Source organism: Spea bombifrons, chromosome 7, assembly GCF_027358695.1.
Source record: "Spea bombifrons isolate aSpeBom1 chromosome 7, aSpeBom1.2.pri, whole genome shotgun sequence".
Lineage (NCBI taxonomy): Eukaryota > Metazoa > Chordata > Amphibia > Anura > Pelobatidae > Spea > Spea bombifrons.
The window spans coordinates 40,589,428-40,610,591 of NC_071093.1; the positions used below are offsets into that span (position 1 = coordinate 40,589,428).

Genomic DNA, 21,164 nt, shown 5'->3' on the forward strand with positions numbered 1-21,164 from the left:
AAAAAAGTGAAAGTCTTGTTTAAAGGGATTTTAAGAACCACGTTCACGAATATTTCAACGTCTATCTCAATTCAAAGGGTCCGTCAACGAATTCAGACAGCGAACATTTGGGGAAGAAAGCGTTCTCTGGAAGATCCAGAGGCAAAATAAAATGAAAGACGACGCAGGAGACGTCTCGTTACTAAACTTTAAGACATCTGAAAGATTTATTGACAGGGGAAATTAAAAAACCTGAGAAAAGGACAAAAAGAGAGAAAGAAAAAAAAGATTCAGAGCCACAAATCCTTGAATTTTTTTTTTTTTTTTTTCCTACTGATTGTCTTCTTCACTTTATAAAAGCACACGTAACGGGAAAACTAATGTACACCGGGAAGGCCAGGACGACACTGAAGATTAGTCAACAGGACAGATTACTACGGTATTAAAGAAAAAGATTCCAAAAACTCAGGACAATCTGTGATAATTGTGATTTAGACCCCCCCCCCCCGTTAAAACCATAAATTACAATATGCCACAGAATTTAAAGGAGAGAGTTTTACATTCCAACATATATATATATATATATATATATATATTAAAGGGTGGGTTGGAAGGAGAGTAGTTGCCGTTATTCACCAATACGCTAGTTAGAAGGAGAGCTGTGGTTTTGACGTCCTCGCTTTTCATTATGAAGAGCCAACACTAGTAAGAAGGGCTGAACTGGCCCTGTATAATTCATAATTCAACGGGTGAGTCAATCTCACCTATTTAACTATACATTATACAGGGCCAGCCAAGTGCTTCCTACAGCAGAAGCTCACTTCGGTTGAATCTTCATAATGTCTCGTCGAGGCATCGAAACCCCAGCTCGTGCTTTAGTGAATAGGACAAAACGGCAACTGACAATGTAATGCTTCACTGTATTCTACACATTATAGCAAGAATGTTTGTTACATAGTATGTGTCAGAAGTAACACACAAAGACACTTTCCGCATAGTCTATTTCCCATACAAAACAAGCATAAGCAACACGATGACATCACTAGAAAACATAAAAAAGGGGGACTTAATCAAATCAGCTCCTAGGGGGTTTCCGACCACTTTAATCCATCATCCAAAAGAAAACTCATTAACATATATGTCTTAATTGGCACTTCATCCATGCCTTGTTTCCCTCGAGCCAACAAGGTATAATTTACGCTGGCGAGAGAGCCTTCCGTGGCTCCCGCTTCATTCACCAGAAAAGCCGCAGATGTTTCCGCGCGCTAAAAACACAAAACCGCTCGTCTTTCAACATATAATAATCCTCCCTCGCCCCCAAAAAGAAAGGAAAAAAAGGGGAAGCGGAATGGAAAGTTTGGTGTAAAGTACGGGAGACTTTGTTTTGATCAGATGACAATATTTCAGATCTAGAAGCCGCGGCGACACATTTTAACTTTTATTTTTCCGCTTTCTTCTTTACGCGCAGCTGTGTTGAAGTCACCAAAGTCCTTTTGTTTAAACATACGGGGCCCGGAAGGGAATGGAACAAAGCGGCACTTTGTAAACACTTGATTACCCAAAAAAAACCGACTTGTTTGTGAAAGGGAAACGTAGGGGGGCAACCGCGTCTCATTTTCTTCCTATTTATATAGCAAAAAGAAGAAGAAGGAAAAAAAAAATACATCTCTTTTTGATCAAAGCAGCGCTCGTTTATTCCGCTGAAGACGACTCGCTCTCTTGTTCGGAATAAACAGTAAAATGAAAAACCGCAATTTGCGAATTATGGAAACGAGCAGGTTGTTCTGAATTGGGGCTATTTCCTCTAAGTGCCGCCATTGAGAAAAAAGAAAAAAAAAAGAAAACTCATTTGGTTAAGCGGGTAATAACTTATTGCGACTTGCTGTCCGAAGGAGGAGATGGGGAGGGAGAGGCGCTAAACGCTCCGGCGCTTTACAATTCTATGTTAGATTAACCGCTTCGGTTTTCTTAATACAATCTGAGCATTTAACTTTTTAAACTGTATACAGCTTTTTTTTTCCCCCAAGTATAAGTAAAACTACATGTTTTACGCCATCAGGAGAGGTTGTTTTACATACAAAAAGACAGTCAGTCTAAGCCCAGCAGTAGCAGCACTTAGAACCCGGCTGCTGGGGTATCAATGTCAGCAGGTGATTTGGTCTGCCCTCTCTGGCTCTCTCTTATGCAGAACCCTATGGGGTGTAAACAATGCAACAAAATTACGAGGGGGGGATCCTAAAAAGGTTTATTATATGAAAAAAAATTGAAAAAGGGACCAGTAAAAAAAAAAAAACAGTAAGGAACACAGATTCCCTGGGTCCCTGATCTTTAAGGGGTTAAAATTATCAGAAGAAAGAATAAAACAACGTATGCTAAGGTCTATTCTCCAAGCATCGGAGAGAGCTCCGTTAATGTCACAAAAAAGACATTTCTGTGATTAAAACCCCAATTCTCCCCAGTAATAAACCCCGGTGAGCAAGTATTCCATACATATATTAAATGTATAGGAAAATCTCGGCAATCATCATCACCTTTGCGCTTTGTTTTTTATGAAATAAATAACATTTTTAGAAGAGAGCTGTGAGGTCGTTAGACATTCACATCCCGGTTTTCTCACGCGGAGTGGATGCGGAAATAAGTGCGAATTCAACGACAAATAAACCGGGAGGAGGACTGTAATCCCGGCATAAGCTAGCCGTGCCTCGCTATACACCGGATCATTCGAAATCATCTCGTAAAAAGGCAATAAGGAGTATTAGAAATCGGGTAGAAGAAGATGTTAAGATCAAGAAGCAAAGCCTGGTTTTATACCCCTACGAGGAGCCGATCGATCGGACAATCCGCCTCCGCTGACCACGGAAAAGTAAAAGGAATGTCCACAATTCTGCCTTTTTCTGACGGACGGCTATATAAAAAAGATAAATAAATAAAAAAACTCCAGGGCCGTACTGGTGATGGCTGAGCTCTGTGTTAAAGCTCTGTAAAAGTAGAGGAGAAGCAGGGGGTCTCGTGATTAGTTAACGGCACCAAACTACTCAACGTTATTTAAAGTATTTACCTGAAAATACAAAGCTTTAAATTCAGATCTTAGATCCTATTATATGAAGTCTGATTAAGCATACTTACTAAAACATATACTAAAGAAACTGGGTAATAAATGACATCATTAAAAAAAATAAAGGAGACTCTGAGACACTCCAACGACATCAAAGAGGCCGACCGCACCGAAACTCTGTGATCTTCGAGCTTCCACAATGGAAACCTCCATAATTAGCACATAGATAAAGCTTTTAAGCCACATAAATCAATAGAAACATCTCCGGAGGGCGGAAGCGGCAAAAAGCTTTATCCAACGGGGATGGAGCGGAGAAGTCTAGGCAGGAAACAATCCGACGGGAACGCCGGGCTTTGGGCAAAAACAATTAGGGTCACCGAGAAATTTAAAAAGAAGAACAGAAACAGAACTTGAGAGCAGATCAGAGGCGTTCGGCCCGTCTAGTCTGAATATTATTGACTCGTTCAATCATTCTGGGGTATCACAGGAGAAAAAGAGCCACCCCTACAACAAACCTATAGAGGTAATTGCCTAGTGCCCCTGCTTTCTTTGGTTCTGCCCCCACCTGCGTCAGCTATCTGCCCCCAGCGGTGTACTACAGCATGCTGAGCACATAGAGAAGTAACGAACAAGGATGTATTCCTCGGCTATATGCAGAAAAACGCTATTCTCACACACTTTATTCGGCAGGTTATTTAAATATCACATCACCGGCTTTTAAAGCTCTCTAAACAAGAGCAAAGTACATAAAAAGCCTCCTCTATTCACCGAACGTTTATAGGTGGAAAGCAATTACGGTGAGAAATGATGGAGGTTATCCGGGGCCTCCATTCTCCTTCCCATCACACCTTCATTCATTAGGTGCGGCAACGATCGGCCACAAGCGGCTTCCTTCCTTCGTGAAATCATTCAACGTTACGGCCAGAGCTGGGAGTTAACGTGTTAAAGGCAGAAAGTATCGTGGGTCACATATGGATCATAAGCTCGTCTTGATTTGCCGCTACAGGGCAGGTATTGATCTTCACGCCGTATAAATTAATCAGCGGACGGAGGAAATTATTAACGCACAAAAATGTGTCCAAAACCCGAGCGAGCGGAGAAGCCTCCTTCACTTAATCTTCGGTGTCCAAACACGTTAGAATCAGGAACTTCAGGGAGAAGATACATTTCCATTTTTAATGTATTTAACAGATCGTTTATCAGTGCATGCAGTGGGGTTTATTCACTAAATGGAGAGTTGTGGTTCTAACCCTTCCACTGTTCATTATGAAGAGCCAACACCAGCATGTTTCTCCGGCGCGAGGGGCAAGCCCTGGGTACTGTATAACTCAATGTATCAGGAGACTTCAAATCTTACTTAATTCAAACATTATACAGGGCCAGCCAAGCTCACTGGGGTTGGCTCTTCATAACGTATAGTGAAGGAGCTGCAACTCAGTTTAGTGGATAAACCCCATTGTCTCCCGATGAGCCATTTTTGGCCATTCCAGATCAAATGGGAACTTAGTAGCTTCATATAAAACTCTTCCCTCATTGAATTATACAGTATAGGGGGCCACCTCAGCCCTTCAAGCTTCATAATGAATAGTGAAGCGAGGGAGTTGGAAACACAACTCTCCTGCAAAACACACACATGCGCGACGCGTGTTTCTTCCGGGAAGCCAAGCACATGTTTTTATTGTATTTCGACCGCATTTACGAGGCTGAAGCGTCTTTTTGAGAGTATATTTAAAAATAATTGCATAGCTGTTTGGAAGGAGATAAAATAAGGTCAGGTGTAGGAAGTGACTGGGAGCCTTTTAAATGGTTATTTACAATAAAGCTGTTGCAGGGATAAACCCAGAGGCTGAATTAATTATAGGGTCGGCTGTGGTGCTTTATTTAAACAAAGTGCAGATAATTGAGAAGTGTAAAGCATGGGAAGAGAGCTTTATGTGTCTGCCGAGCAGCTGGAAGCGTGTCACCGGGACTCTCTAGCTGCGCTACAGGCGGGGAAGACGACCCCGCCGATGGTTCCGCCGACAGCTGGGGGAAGGTGGGAGACTGATCAGCACCAACAGGGGGTGGGAGCCGAGGACGCAAACGTCTGCGAGGAAACTCAAGTAAAAGCCAAGGCCGTAACAGTTAATCAACGAAATTCTAATTGAAAGAACTTTAGGTAGATCACAATGTAAATAGATCAGAAATGTAGCACCTCTTATTTGGCATAACGTTCTGAAATGGAATGAACTTGGAATGATGGCTGTAGCATCAAGAGGCAATGTTTCTATATTTCTGTGCTTTCTTCTGGATCAACATCAAGGTTGGACTTGATGGGTTTGATGGACGTTGTCTTGTTTTTCTCAAACTACTGAATTACTATCTTGGTGGATGGCTTATAGATTCTCGGAGTACTCGTAGGACAGGTGACCCTATATGAAGTAAACTTCACAAATCAAGCACCATTGCTGGTCCCTCACGAGGATTACACAAGGTCTTCATAAGCTTAAACTTATATTTTATGCTTTAGCACGACCCCATATCTGGGGTCTCCCGCTTCCTTGTGGGTCACAACAAGGCACATTGGCAATCTTTACTGGAGCATTTGTTTAAAAATGCTCAACAGATTGCTAACATCCAGTTGAACTCTTGAAGGACCAAGGCGCCCAACAATCCTCTTGGGCGAGTTAAGCCAACTGCAATCTTGTCCACTCAATACCAGAGCCCGTAATGCTGTAGTTACTACCAAGGAACAGAACTTTTTGGTTAAGTTTAATCTCCCAAGTCACTGCATAGAATGTTCCAATAATATAGAAAGGAGATTCAGAATATGAAAGCCGATAGCCCTTTCGATATAAATGTTTTGTAGTCTTGATGTCTGTAGCTTGGGGCGCATCTCAGATCAAATACACATCTGAATAATTGTTTTTGATAAGACTTTTGTCAAACATACTTCTAATTCTTCAACCTTTTGAGCTGTTCACTTTTATTGATTGATCATCAGCATGCAGTTCAAATAAGAAAACTTCTAGGGCACTTGTTTCATAGACATTTAATTCGAGTCACTAAACTGTAGCTGGTTAGATCTTTAATCAGTGAAACATACTGATTTTTTTAATTGGCATAATGAGCTTTCAGATCTAACCTTATTCTTATTCTTGTGAAAACTCTTGCGGTCTGAAGGCTCAGATCTTTCCCAGTTTCTATGGCTGTTTATATTATATCAACAGTCAACGGTTCCGTACACCAAAGTGTAACACAGAAAAAGTTTGCGGGCAATTAGAATCTAGACTAAATGAACGAAATGAAACTTGGAGCAAGAGCTTACACTCTAGAGAAAGCACAGTGGAGACAATGTCTGTTGGTCATCCATGATGCAGAACATACAAGCCCAAGAAGAGTTTCTGTCTGTAGCAGTAGAGGGTTAACGCTAATACATAGATATATCCGATTGGCTACCCAGAGGTCTCACTCTTTAAGGGGTGTGGCTTCATTTATGGGTGGAGCTATACCCAGTTAGAGTATAGGTGAAAGCGGGTGAGGGGGAGTCAGAAAGTGGGAGCAGAGAGCGGGCTCCACCAAGAACCTCTTCCCTGCCCGTAGACTGAAGAAACGACCAAGTCCCCATTTCCCCACCGAGTTCCCAAATGCGTTTATAGGTTTTTTTCACTGTATTCCAAGATATCTAGCATTTACACAGCACGATAACCGAATCTGTCATTTTTTATCAAAATAACGTGCAGTCCCACAATGCATTGCCTGCATTCCCACTCTGCGTGTGCTGGAACGGCTAGGAACCGTCTTAAGGTTTGCATTGCCAAGCACAAGGCGTACATCCGACGGGCCGCTCTTTAAAGTGCACCCCCTGTCATTTTTCACCGTGTGCCTTTAATTTCCTAACCCCAGCAAAGTGCTTGCTTTGTGACAGCATGAACAGTAAAGTTCCCTCCGTCCCCGGAGAATCCCTCCAGCGACTTTAAAGTGTAGCACAAACTGCAGAGAGACTGCCTTGTTCTGGGTAAAATATGACAGAACATTGTATTCAGAGAGCAGCTGGAGATGCAGTAAATCAGCAGAAACTACTAGACCTAAAATCGCGGAGTCCGTCACCATCCTCGCTTTTGGTGTAACTAAATCCACTATTTAAAACTAGCTGGAATCAGCGTACCTGGTTAGATATATCTAGTTTAAATGTTAACCCCGAGGAGGCCGAGGTCTGTGTCGGCCGGCATTGGCCTGAAGTTATCTCCCTATTTCTTATCCAACCTCCTTACAAAGGCTGCCTGAACCTATCAACTACAATCAGCAACTTAAGAGGGCAGAGATAACTTCCTGCTCTCAAAAAACAGGTGGAGGTTTTCGTATGTTTAGGTAAAAATGGGCAAAATACAATCATGAATGTTAGTAATATTCTGGAAGGTGACTGTTCTTAGTTTAAACTGCTACTGAAAAGCATAGAGATCTCAGTATGGGATTCATCTGCATTAAAATGTGAAGCAACTTGTGGGGGCATTTTACCTTAACCCCTTAGCAGCGGAACAATGTTAAATGGAAAGATGGAAAGCTGGCATTTTACTCCTTGTCCTCTATCTCTCACAAAGAGTAGCAGGCAAAACAAGCCACCGTTCCGCAGCGCTGTACAATAGATAAGCAGGACATGAGAAGTAGTGCATCACGTGAGAATATGGACTTACAGAAACAAATGGTAAGGAGGGCCCTCCTCAAAGAAGCTCAAGTCACAAAAAGGGTTAATGCCGAAATAATAAATGTTCCCCCCAAGGTAGGGGCCGGAGGTCCTTCATAAAAAGGAAGCTGGAGATTGTATCGGTTCTGTGCAGATTGAACCCAAAATCATACCCAGCAAAACAAGGAAGCAGGCGCCATCTACTGGCTCAGGCAAGTATTGCAGTATGAGATGCTTAAAGGATGCGCTTTACCGTCTGTTCTCCTGAAATAAGCAGCCATCTCCTGCAACAGATTTACCTTTAACCCCTCCTTTTACTATATTCAAGAAAAAAACACCTATTCAACAACATATTTACCTATAATTCACTTATCACATCATCTATATCACCTTTACGATGGACGCCATTCTTCTTCAAGCTATACCACAAGAGCTGCCTTCTCTTCTATTTTAGCCTGTGGTATTTGTGTAACAGGTTCCCCCTAAACAGTAAGTAGGGGTCTCGTTAAAGTATAATTTTGTCTGCCAATCTGAATAAGTCTGAACAATAAAAAAGTCTTCACACAAATAAATGCATATTGTATATTTTATGTATTATTATTATTATTGTCTCCTGTAAACCCTTCTCTGCAATATAGTATCAGCATTATAACATTATTTAAGGGTGGATTATATATACACATATACACACACACACGATTTTTCTCTTTTATTTACATGTTTATAAATAAAACACAAAATTAAAGGGTTTTCTAGGTCTATATAGAAAACGGGGGAAACGTGGCTTATAGTTTAATTACTTATTTTTTTTTAAAGTCAATAATTGACAAAAATGAATGATAACAATGGCGACAACCTGTAATAGAAACGAACTGGAGACTTGAACAACAGATGAATAATGTTTGACATGAGATGCGACTGGGTTAACGCTGGAATTATTATGTAAATCACACAGGGGATTCCGAAAGAAAATGTTTTATAGCTTGGCTTAGAATTAATATTTGGAGGGGACGGACTCCTGGGGCAAAGGGCCTTTCATTCCGACTGAGAAATGATCATCTCCTGTAATTTACGCACTTTGGAATTTTGATGGAATACATTATTTGAAAGACGAGCGACTGAACAAGCGTTTAGGACTCGAATCCCCGGACGTCCGAACCCCTACGGAGAAGACGCTTTACTTCTAAGAGACGAACCAACAGCAGGATTCAATTTCCTAGTAATTAATACACTTAATATGCATCTACCAGATGAATCACTGATGGCGATAATAGATTCGTTACAGTCGGAGTTCTAGGTATAAATTAAAAACGTCCTCCACCAGATAATATTTAAAGGGACAGTTTAATGTCCCTGACAGCCCCTGTGAGTAACCCTTGCCTTCTGCGAGTACGTTAACACGCAGATTACCTACTCCTCCGCGGTACAATGATTCTTGCCACTGATTGGCTGCTTCAAGCAGCCAATAATTGACAAGAAAGTCCTACTACCGAAATCAACGGGAGCGGGTAACACACGGGGGTCCGAACATCCACCTGGAGCGTTCACCGAGCCTGCATTAGAGCCGCCTGAAGGTAGATATACTAAGTCTTGCTTTCCTCTGGACCAAAAGCCACCGATGTTCCTTCCCTCAACACAAGTCCTGACAAAGTATTCCTTTTTTATTCTGCTTTTGACAAAATGCTAAATATTAAAGGAAAATGTCTGGCAGGAGACACCTGCGGAGGTATTCATTACTAGCCATCTGGCCACAGCAGAAGCCTCGAGGACAGCGATTACAGACAGCTGCCCACTATAATGACGCTGATACAATGGTGGTTTAGATGCGCTCCTGGCGTGGATAGGGAATAACCGCTAGAAATGAAGGCTTTAGAGCCGGAATCATATAATAAACATTACTCCTCCCAGAGCGGCAAGAAGAAATGTTCTCCTGTAATACGTACGCAACACAATTAATGCTTTTTGGCTTTGAAATACTGATTTTCCTTCTATTATTGACCTGTTGAGAGATACTCTGTAGGGCTCTCCTTTCTTGATTGGCGAATATTAAAGAGGCGGCCATTGCTAAAGTCAATTTAAGCCACAAAACAGGGAGTTAGGGAAGCTACCTGAAGATTTCTAACTCACACAAGCATTGGTAAGGGTAGAGTCACTCTGGTAATGTATTAGAAGCTTTGCTAATGATGAAGCAGGTCGTTACCGCACGCTGGATCAGCTACATTTCTGCCATAACTACAAAATCAATATTTCAGCCTAAATTTTTCAAGTGAAGCCAAGGTCAAATGCTACCTTAAACCCCAATCATCTGGTTCAAAGACGAATAAAGCTAAATCACCGCAACAATTACTCGTGGCCGTGACTCAATGCGGGACAACGCGAAGACTACATTGTATCGCTGTGATGAGTATAAAACCGGTGCAGAAAGTTTGCCTTTTGTTAATTGTAACATCCATGTTTATTTTCTGTTATCAGCTCTGAGTGGTTCCTGTATTTTAACCCCTTAAGGACAATGGGCGGTCCCTAAACCCATTGAAAACAATGCATTTTGAGCCCGTACATGTACGGGCTTTGTCATTAAGGGGTTAAGTTTAATGTCCTAGCTTCTGTATCATTTCATGCGAGACTATTTTACATACAAGCATCCGCCACGATCCAGCAGCCTGTATACTTTTTAAGACGTGTAAAATTGTACCAGGATGCAGGATCTGTAAGGCAAGCCAATAAAGGGTTAAGTAAAGGGACACTGTAGCCATCACGCTCTCTTTAATGCATATGACGGCTGTGTGGTCCCTTTAAATCGTCATGTGGTCTGTTTTGCAAACGCATGGGGGGAGGGGTCTGCAGATACCTCTCACATGCATTTGCCCCGTTCCCCACCACCATCTAAATACCTTGTAGAAGATGCATTCGGCCGAATGCGCGTACCGTACTCGTCTCCAGTCTACTCCAGCGCTGGATTTGCCGGAAGACCCCCCTTTGCCGGGGTCTCTTTGGACAGCAGTGCGCCTGTCTAAAGTCTTCCCATTGGTTTCATTAAAAGACGTTTTCTGCTACTGATTGACAGCTTAAGCAGCCAATCAGTGGCAAGACATTTCAGATAGTAGAGGAATAAAGCATGCCAATACCTTCTGTGTCTGGCAGGTTTCTTGTTTTGGAAGAATGTATATTAACGTACTCACAGTGGGTTAGGGTTAATCACAGAGTACTTTAATATTCTTTCTTCTATAGAGGGACTGTCGAGGACATTAAACTGTCCCTTAAATAACACATCAAAACGACACGCTGATGATGAAGACTACGATTCATTTCCTAACGTTTAGGACCAGCTCAACACAAAATGATTTATAAACGATCTGCATAAAGAGCCTCAGGTGTGTTTAAATGTTGCATAAAAGTGCATAAAAAATGCCTGTTTTTTTTAACTTGCAGAATTGATACAAAATTAGAGATCAAGGAGATCAAAAAATGTCTTGGAAAAGGTGCTGTTCTGCTGAATAAAACACTTTAGTAACTAAATGTGGGACTACAATCATCATTCTTGTGCTACTGAATGGCCAATCCCTTCTTAGACAGCATGCCATATTTTTTCAGGGAATGCTTAAATGTCACGTGACACAACAGCACACACCGATAGGCTGTTGCCATGGAAAGTGAAAAGGCCTCTTTAAAATTTGTTTTTTTTATGTAAAACAAAGTGACAGATCTGCCAATGTTTCATTCCTTAACACGGGAAAGAGTAATGGAGTTTTATCCAAGTGAAACGGCGTGTTACTGCTGCCCTAATTATAACCCGAGAGGACGGGACGCTGCGTTTAGGGAATAAAGCTCTAAAGCTCTCCTAGGAGATTCATGAACCCCCCAACCATCCTCAAGGTGCTTGAATAATGCTAATAATTTAATTTGCTCATTTAAACGCGAGACGTGGCTGAAAGTAATTAAAAGCGGACACCTCCGATCGGCGAATGAATTGTGAGCGGAACGCACGGTCAATGTGTTTTAGCGGTAAAAATGGAAAATGTCATTAAGCTGGCGCGGCCCGCTCTCCCCCTGTCTGCACGCGGCGCTGCGCGAGGAGTGCGTAATGAACACCCGGGATCACAAAATGGGCTTAAGGAAAATTAATTCCGCGTTCAGAGGGAAGATAAAAAAAAAACCAGGGATGGAACTAATCACAGCGGTTAAATGGGACTGGTAATTAACTTCATTCTTTCATTACCTCCATGCAGCTCGTAAGTGTGGCCAATTTCTTGCATACCGCAGTGCAGAAAAGTCCCAGATCACACAACTGCCTCCCTTCACAATGCCGGCGATTACCGGACACCCACCCAAGACCCTCAATGTCAGCTTCTCCGACCCCCCGCTTTACTTCCCTGCACTCCTGGCTGTGAGATTTAACTTAATTGGCTTTTTTTTTTCTTTTCTCTTTTTTTGTACGGTCATCAAATAGACGGGCCTGTCAGCCTTATCAACAATGAATGCATATCACGCTCAGTTCATATTCCTTCCATACCGAATAGAGGAAAAATAACTGGCTTTTCTATAGGAGAAGCTGCAGCTCCTCTCCGTGTTCCCATTTTGCTTAAAGCTGCAAATCAACGGCAGGAAAGCACAATCAATGGAAGTGCTTTCTCCGTATGCACACGGGCGGTCTCGTTAGACCCCCTTGTCGCTCTCACTCAGCCTGTGCTGGACCTGACTGGCCCGAGGCATAACATGGAGAGGCATTTGCAAGGAGGGGGTCACCATGAAAATGCAAAGGCATCCCCCAGGTCTCATATGGATTAAGGCTGGAGAGTCCCTTTAATTCGGCCAACTGTAGCAGAGCAAGAACCCTTTGCTGGATCATCCAAGTGCCCCAGTTTTTGCTGAACAGTCCTGATTTCCAGGCACCGGATCATGGGTAAGTCGGGGAGATCCCCTGATCTTCTCTGACGGGCCCAGGTAGCTATAAAACCAATGGAGGGCTGTTCTGTCCCACCACATAGCCATCTTGCGTCGGTGTGTGCCACAGGGTGGCTTTTCGCTGCTCCCGTGGTATATACAAGGTGGGGCTCTGATATAGAGAACTATAAATGTGCGAATGTTACGGATACGTCAGAATACTGCCGGGATCCAATGGATCCTTCGACTGGAAATTATTACATAAGAATGGAGGAAAAAAAGTTTAAAATTGCAATAATTAAAATAAAATTAAAAAAGTGTATTTTTAAGTTGTGTATTTCCAGCTGCAGACTCTCTGCTCTCCAGAAACCCTTTCTTCCTAATCCCCCCGAGACGTTCTCCTTATGCCAGAACGGCACAAAATCTTCCGAACCAGAGACGTGCACTGTAAACGGAAACGCGAGCTGCCAGCGCGACGGGGAGATTAAAGAGAAAATTAAATCATATTTCAAAGGTTTCAGAGCCTGCTTAACAGTAAACAGCCTTTGAATCTCGCCGTCTTAGCGATGTAACCGCGGCAGAACACCGCTCCACGCACGCAGGCGCCCCGTGACATATATTATCGCATAACACGTACATATATATTTAGCTTTTAATGAGGGTATCTGGTCGGGGAGAGCGCGGGATCGGGGAGAGCAGCGGCACGGTTTATGTGGCCGTGTCCCACAGACGTGTGTTTTCTCGTCTCTTAATCCGTATATCTAAATAAGTTCCTATCCTGCGGAGGGTACCGGCCGTAAACACTGATGCGCTGATATGTTAGAATTTTGAAACCTGCAATTACAAGCGGAATAAATTTATACAGAAACGTACTTTCAATTCACAACCGCCGCGCTAATGAAGCAGCGAGACGTAGAGACGCTTACAATTTACGGGACCGCAAAAGGAAGGAGGAATCTAAACAAAGACATAAAAAGGAAAAACAGCAAAGTACGTTCGGAAAAAGAATATTAAATCATTCTGACGGGGAGATTTACTGCTTAACTTAATTTTATAACATTTTTTTGTGAATTCTGATCGATGTGAAGTGTATTCTGGGAGAGAGAAGAAGCTGGGAGGCAAAAAAAAACAAAAAAAAAAAAAAAAAACACACATGGGCATGTGGTCAGTGTTACAAAATTACTAATTCCGGATGTAATAAGATTACTAATATTACTAAGGCCTGCGGAAGTTTCCGTCGAGTTGCCTAATGGTTTATAGAAGACGAAGGTCACATGACCCCGACATAAAAGCTCGGCTGCTTACACTGTGTGAGCAGCTAGATAGAAAGCTACGGGGAGATAAAGGGGTGAGGGAGTGTAAATATGGGTGTATGTGTACGTGTGTGTGTGTGTGCGCGTGTATACGTGTGTGTGTGTGTATGTATGCGTGTGTATGTATGCATGCGTGTGTGTGTATGCGTGTGTATGTGTGTGTATGTACGTGATATGTGTGTGTATATACGTGATATGTGTGTGTGTGTGTATATACATGATGTGTGTGTGTATATACGTGATGTGTGTGTGTGTGTGTATATACGTGATATGTGTGTGTATATACGTGATATATGTGTGTATATACGTGATATATGTGTGTATATACGTGATGTGTGTGTGTATATATACGTGATGTGTGTGTATATACGTGATATGTGTGTGTATACGTGATATGTGTGTGCCCGTCCTATTTTCCCCTATTTAAACTTGTTTCTTTATTACTTAATATTCTTCTTCTATCAAAACTGTTCGTTAAAAAGGTCTTCTTTCCCCCAAACGGAGCCTTGTTGTGACCTACAAACGACAACTTCTTCAAGGGCATTTATTTACGCGAAGGAACAGGCACACTTGACATTTAAGAAAAATCAAACAAATACTCATCAAATATTTTCCCCAGCATTTAAGATGACTCAAGTACGTAAAGCCTCAGTCATTTCAGCACTGGAGTGCACTTTGCGGTGGCTGCTGGCGTTGCCAAATCCTGTCGTCGCTGCTTTTCTCGAGGGGCTCGAAACACATCGAAATGTCAAGAAAACTAACAAGTGTTTAACCGACTGTGCCCCTTCTCCCCGGCAGCCAGAACTCGGGAGATCCTAACATTATCTGAACCGAGCAAGAAAGTTCCTCGTGGCCGAAAAGGATATGACCTAATGGAGTAAATGCGATCACGGACACGGGCGTCCTGGTCCGGTTTCTCGATACAAGGAGTTATAGAGTACTTGCTTTATTACAGTGCGAGACGAAAGCAAAAAATAAAAGTTCCGTTATTGTAAATAATGCTCGGAGCTGTGGCTTCAATTGCTTGAAGAGGACGTTGCTTTCATTTAAATTGCTTAAATTGAGTTTCCATTTTTTTCTAGCTAGTATAACAGTTCAGGAGACTTTATAAGCTATTCCGCCTTGCCTATATAATTATTCCCTTGCTGTCGCCCTTGTCCTCACTCGGAACCTGCCCAGACCTATCGGCTTCCAACAAATTTAACACAAAGACCCCGAAGTGGAGAGCGGGGTACGACAGAATGTCACTTATCCAGCTTCATTGAAACGTTTGCTGTCGGAATGACGCTTATATCCGCTAGTTCTCAAATTAAACCTGGATACAACCCGTGTTTTTGGTCTTTGCCATTTACTAACTCTGATGCAAAAAAATGCCTAAATAGAGCTTTATGGAGTCTTGTAAAAACACTTAAAGACAGCAATAACTTGGAGTCTAGATAGTAAAATAATGACTGTATATAAAAGAAATAATAATAATTATAATACTAATAATGACTTTTCTTAAAGCGACAGCATGAAAACTCTGGAATGTACAGAGTATGGAGCTCAAACCCACCGAGAATGAATGTTTTAAGAAGCCACTGGGTTCCTTTATGGAAAGAGCAACAGTTTTTATTAGTTTTACTAGCGGGTGAACCGCACTTGCAACGATGAGGACTTTTTTGCCCTTTCTGGTAAAAACTGAGCCAGAGGGTTTTTGGTTTTTTTTGCAATGCGACCAGGGATACCTTGGAGAAGCTAAACTTTATCTACAGAAATGACACCTGTCACATTGAATATTCCCAGCAGATATAGAGAGATTGCAGTTTAGATATGACAACATTTCCACTTTCGATAGCTTTTAAAAAAACGAGGTAATTTTACACTTACCTGCTTGTGATTCTCAGGTTCTCCTCCTTTAGTTTAATCTCTCGTTGCTGTACGGCTATAATCTGCTTGGAAAGGTCATCTGGAGTCCTAAAAACAGGAAAACAGGATTGAAATGATCAAACCATAAATGCATCAGATTATTGATGATAATAAACAATCGATCTACCAAGAGTTAAAGGGACAGTCCAGCCATCAAATGCACTTTAATGGGGATGATACCCGAGAGGTCTCTTTACATTTCTAGGTCCCCCCCCTTTGCAAATGCATGGAGGGACCTGCAGCACCCCTGCATATGCATTTGCCCCCTTCTCTTGCCCCACGCCCTGCAGGTGATGCGTTACCTCCAGGCAGGCTCGCCAAACACTGCGAAGGTGCACATGGGTGGCAAGCTCTCCTATTAATGGGAGCGCTTCCCTGTCCCTGATTGGCTGTTTACCATCATGTAAGAACTCATATTATTCTACATTTGTCTACACTCTTCTTTATGGGGGTGTCAGGGAAATTATGTTCTATCACTATCTCCCTTCCTAAATCACTATCTTGCCCCAAAACTCGCTCCATCTACCCATTTTCTTTCCCCACCGTGCCCTCCTGCAAGGGACCACAAGTTATATAAAAAAGCAACCAGGTTACAAGTAAATATAGTACCCGGATCTCATTGAAATCAACTGCATAAAATATTTGAAACCGATGCACCAAAGCCTTTATTTAGTTGGTGACGATGAGCCAAGTCGTTTAAATCAAAACCACAACCTTTTTACTTACAAAAGGAAAACACAAAAGGAGACAGTTTCTGCCGTTTTCTCTCCCCATCCGTATGTGAAAACAGATCATAAGGAGCTCGGAAGCAAAGATGTTTTGCTTAAAAAAAACGTCAACAGCAGAAAACTCCATCTGTGCGTCTCTAACAAACAAACAGCGTTTTCCAAACTTCCAGAATGGCGTAGAACGCTTTCTATTGGGAAAGACGGGGAAATTGTCGAAACGTCTTCTCTTGATGTCGGTCCCGCCGCACCCTCACCAAATGTTTACTGATCAGCAAGCGCAGAAGACAACACTTCGCTGGCATCTCCACCATCTGGTCTGATCTGACACCCATAATATCCTAGCTGTCCTTGATCAGCAACTAAACGTCCAAGAAGACCAAACGTAAAATAAAACATGTCCCCGTATAACGGCTGCGCACGCAGAACTGGAAGCTTCTTCCAGATCATCAACGATTGATAAGAACTCTGAGCTCCAATGAAACAAACCCAAGAGACCCTTGAGACACCGCCGTGTTCTTGTTCTGCTTGAATCCGCTCTGCTTTTCGAACTTCACATTTAAAATATATTTGCTGTCGGGCCATCAGAGCAGATCCTGACGTTTTCACGACCGGGGGGTGATTATGGGTCCATCAGGAGAAGGTGTTCTGCAACTGGTAACTCGTACGGATCAATACGTACCTATCCTTTATAAGGAATAATTCCACGGCTAATAAAAGAAGAAGAATGTATGGGTTTTGGGTGAAGTCCTGTCCTATCTAATGAGCATTTGTACTCCATTTACAAGAACATAGGGCAGGTGCCTCGAAACAGCCCCAAGTGATCAAGAGTTGAGGTTGAAGAGTAGGAATGAAAAGCCCCCCCTCGGTCTCTCTCTGACAGAAAAGGTTTCCTTTCATTCGTTATACGTTTGGCCGTTGTGGCCATTGTGTTATTTTGTGCGGATGGACCGACCTCGCTGATGGTTTTGAAAAGACGTCCCTGGTGTGTGATTTTCTTCTTTTAATGATTTCTTCAAAGCACGGTACAATAATCTGTTTTCACCTTTAGGTTGGGGAATGAAGTTGCCAATTTATTAAACTGCACATTTCATTCGTACAAACAAAAGAAAAAAAGCCCCCAAGTCTATAGCAACGCAACGTGGAAGCCTCAGTGGAAGTAATATTCCGAGAGCGCAAAGATCTTTGGATCTGGCCGTATCATACAATCTCTGTAAGGGTCCGATCGGGGCTGCCTGTAGCCTCGCACGGTGATAGGAAGCGGGATTAGGTGGCAGGACGTGTTTGGCCATCCAAATAAAAGCAATATTGGGTTTGGTGAACATAAGACTGGGGTTCATTCACTAAAGCGAGAGTTGTGGTTTCATCTCCCTCACTTCACTCTGTATTACGAAAACCCAACACAGACAGGTCCCTCCAGGTAGAAGAGCTGAGATGGCCCTGTAAAATGCATAACCCACTGTGTAAAGAGAACACCCTCTGATTTAACTATACATAATACAGGGCCACTCAACTCTTTCTGCAGCAGAAGCTCATAATGTCAAGGAGTTGAAACTGTAACTCTCCTGCCAACAACCCCTTTGGTGAACAGACTCCCGTGTGGTGACCTTCCTGGCCACCAACAGCCCCGGAGCAGAGAACCAATACGTTCTACACAGCTAAGGTCTCCAGTTAGACCTGGATTCCCCATCACTCTAACGATCCCACATTCTCTGGAGCGATGGCGTCTTTCTTTACCTCGGGTCCCGTGCGTAACCTGAATCAACAATGGTCCAACAGCCACACAAAGCCAGAGGCTGAGTGGATATATGGTGAAAAATCTGGTGTCCGCTCTCTCCTCATTCTCTAATTTGACCGGAAACAGAAGCACCTGACGGCTAAAACGTAAGTCTGCTCCTCTCGTTAAGGTCCTGGTCGTTGGCTTTGCTTTGTGGTCAGGACAGACTTAAACAGCTGCTTAAAGCCCCCACTGGTATAATCAGCCCCTTAAAAGGATGAAGAGAAAATGTTTCTATATTCTTCATGAAGTGAAACCTCTGTAACAAAACATGTCACACCGTAGATATTATATCGCTTAGTCTATGTTTGATAGGAGCCCCTATGAATAGATTTGCTTAGGACCTCAAAAACCTAGAAGCCCCCCTTGTAGTTTTTTTTTTAGCTTTTTTATAAGCCTCTAGTGTTACTTTGGAACTTAAAATTTTACAAGAGCCCTAAAATGAAATAAAACTTTTGGCCGGTAATTAGATTCCTTTGGCTTCTCCTCCCGCATAGTATTATTTGCAATTTTTCTGTTCATTGCTATAATTACATTTTCAACAGAGAATTTTGTAAATTTTTTTACCACTAATAATGTTTCTAACGTAAAAACATTAATTTCTCATCCTCCCTAATCTTATTTTACAGCGTCTGCCCGCCTAGCCCACAGTGACAGCAGTAACGTCACACTAATAAAGAGCGCTCTACACTCAGAAAGTTTATTCTTCTTCATTTAATTTAACAACATCGAATCGTTCAGCCACAAAAAAAAAGAGACTTCCCAAAGAAAACCTCTTCAAAATCAAACATCAATAAAACTTTCGGCACTCATAAGCGCGTGCGGCACTGATATCTGTTGTGGGTCCCTATAAATCACGAGAGAGGAGAACGCTAAATCATGGAGAGCAGCCTTGGGGGGGGGGACATTTATCACAACGCTCATAAATGCAATAAGAACTTTCCATTTTTCAGGTCGCAGAGTGAAAAGAGACACTAACGCCAGCTAATAAAATGTACTTACACTGAGTGAGAATATGGAAATAATTATTAATAGTGATAAAGGATAGTAATAATAATAATAATAACAATAATAATAATAATAGTGATAAAGGATAGTAATAATAATAATAAATAATAATAGTAATAAAGGATAGTAATAATAATAATAATAAGTGATAAAGGATAGTATTAATATTATTATTATTACTATCCTTTATCATTATTATTATTATTATTATTACTATCCTTTATCACTATTATTATTATTAATAGTGATAAAGGATAGTAATAATAATAATAGTGATAAAGGATAGTAATAATAATAATAATAATAATAATAATAATAATAATAATGATAAAGGATAGTAATAATAATAATAATGATAAAGTATAGTAATAATAATAATAGTGATAAAGGATAGTAATAATAAATAATAATAAGTGATAAAGGATAATAATAATAATAATATTAATAAAAGATGAACAATTATAAGAAGAACAACAAATGTTTTCTTCACCTTTCAAATCCTCCTCACCAGTTGTTCTGTAAGTCAAATTATTATGTTATATGCTACATGTCCTACCCATTGTACAGCGCTACGGAATATGATGGTGCTATATAAAATAATAAATTTAATAACTCTGCAGAATGAATTTACCCCTTTTGCCTACACCTCGGCTCAATGGGTCGCAGGAGAGATGTTCGGCTAAACACGTCTCCTGCTGCAGCTGCTCTCACCGGGTATCCTCACCACCAGCCACCTCCAGGGGCGACTCACGTGAGTTCCAGAGGGTCCGGCAAGACGCGTAGAAAGCCCTCCCGGTTTGTTCCAGCCATTGAAAGGCTGCTTCAATCAGTCTAAACTAGTGGAAAAAAATTGACCATGATGGGGCCTGTGTGCTGCAGCGCTGAAGCTGAAGTACTTTAATATGTATTCATCGTTGGTGGGACTGCATGGGCCGTGAAGCGTCCCTTTAATTGTTATCATGCAAGACAGAATTTGCTCATTTTTTGGAACGACATGTTTATACAGATGGCTAAATGCTGCGTAACGGTACACACTCTAATAATTGTTATTTCAGGAACGCGGCCCGCTCCTGGTTTCTAATAATGGAGTCTCTACTGCATTACAGCAAAACCTGCCTCTGGCGGAAATCCCTGCCAAAACTACTCTTCCAGAGCAACTTAATTGTGTTTAACCGAGCCGTTAATAATGAGGTCCAATAAACGTTGACCAACAGTTCATTTTTTTTGGGGGGGGGCATTTATCTCAGAAACCAGCTTTTGCACTAATTTAAGATGCTACTCTTGTATTAGACGAAAAAATTAGCAAATGTTACTGAAAATACTTCTGGAAACCGATGTCCCGGTTCCAGATGGAAAACAGTAGTTCACCAAGTATTCTATTTTCAGTAAATAGACCCAATGTCCCATCATGCTGCGGAAATTGATGCGCTAGACTCACGAGTGACTCATCTACAAAGTATTTGTGTAGAGAATAACTTATGACCCAAAGTCCTAAAGCTAGTGGACATCAAGGACCACTCCATGCCGCTTGTGATCAGCAACAACTAAAACACAACATAGTAACTAAAATGAACATCAAGTCTAAAACTCTCGAGTCGCACTCCGACTTTCTGCGGGGGGGCGTTGAGTGCGGACAATCCCAAGACTTGACAAAGAACGTTTTATTTATTGATCGGTATGGCGCCACCGTTCACAGCGCTGTACAATGGGTAAACATGACGTTGAGGAGAGCCCTACTTACAACCTGGAAGAACCTTTTGGGCAGAAACCTTTTTCCAGTCCTCTTATTTACCAGGCTGCGGACCACAAGGTTGGATCTTCTCTAAGGACAAAGTTGATGTCCCCTGGAGATTAG

General features: G+C 41.8%; 1 protein-coding gene across 1 annotated transcript in view; it reads right to left on the reverse strand.

Annotated features, from left to right (window-relative positions):
• MAD1L1 (mitotic arrest deficient 1 like 1) overlaps nt 1-21,164 on the reverse strand; it is a 229,047-nt gene that overhangs the window by 187,012 nt on the left and 20,871 nt on the right. The window contains exon 10 of the mRNA XM_053470470.1: nt 15,761-15,847. Coding sequence (XP_053326445.1) covers nt 15,761-15,847 — 87 coding nt within the window. The remainder of the gene's footprint in view (nt 1-15,760; nt 15,848-21,164) is intronic.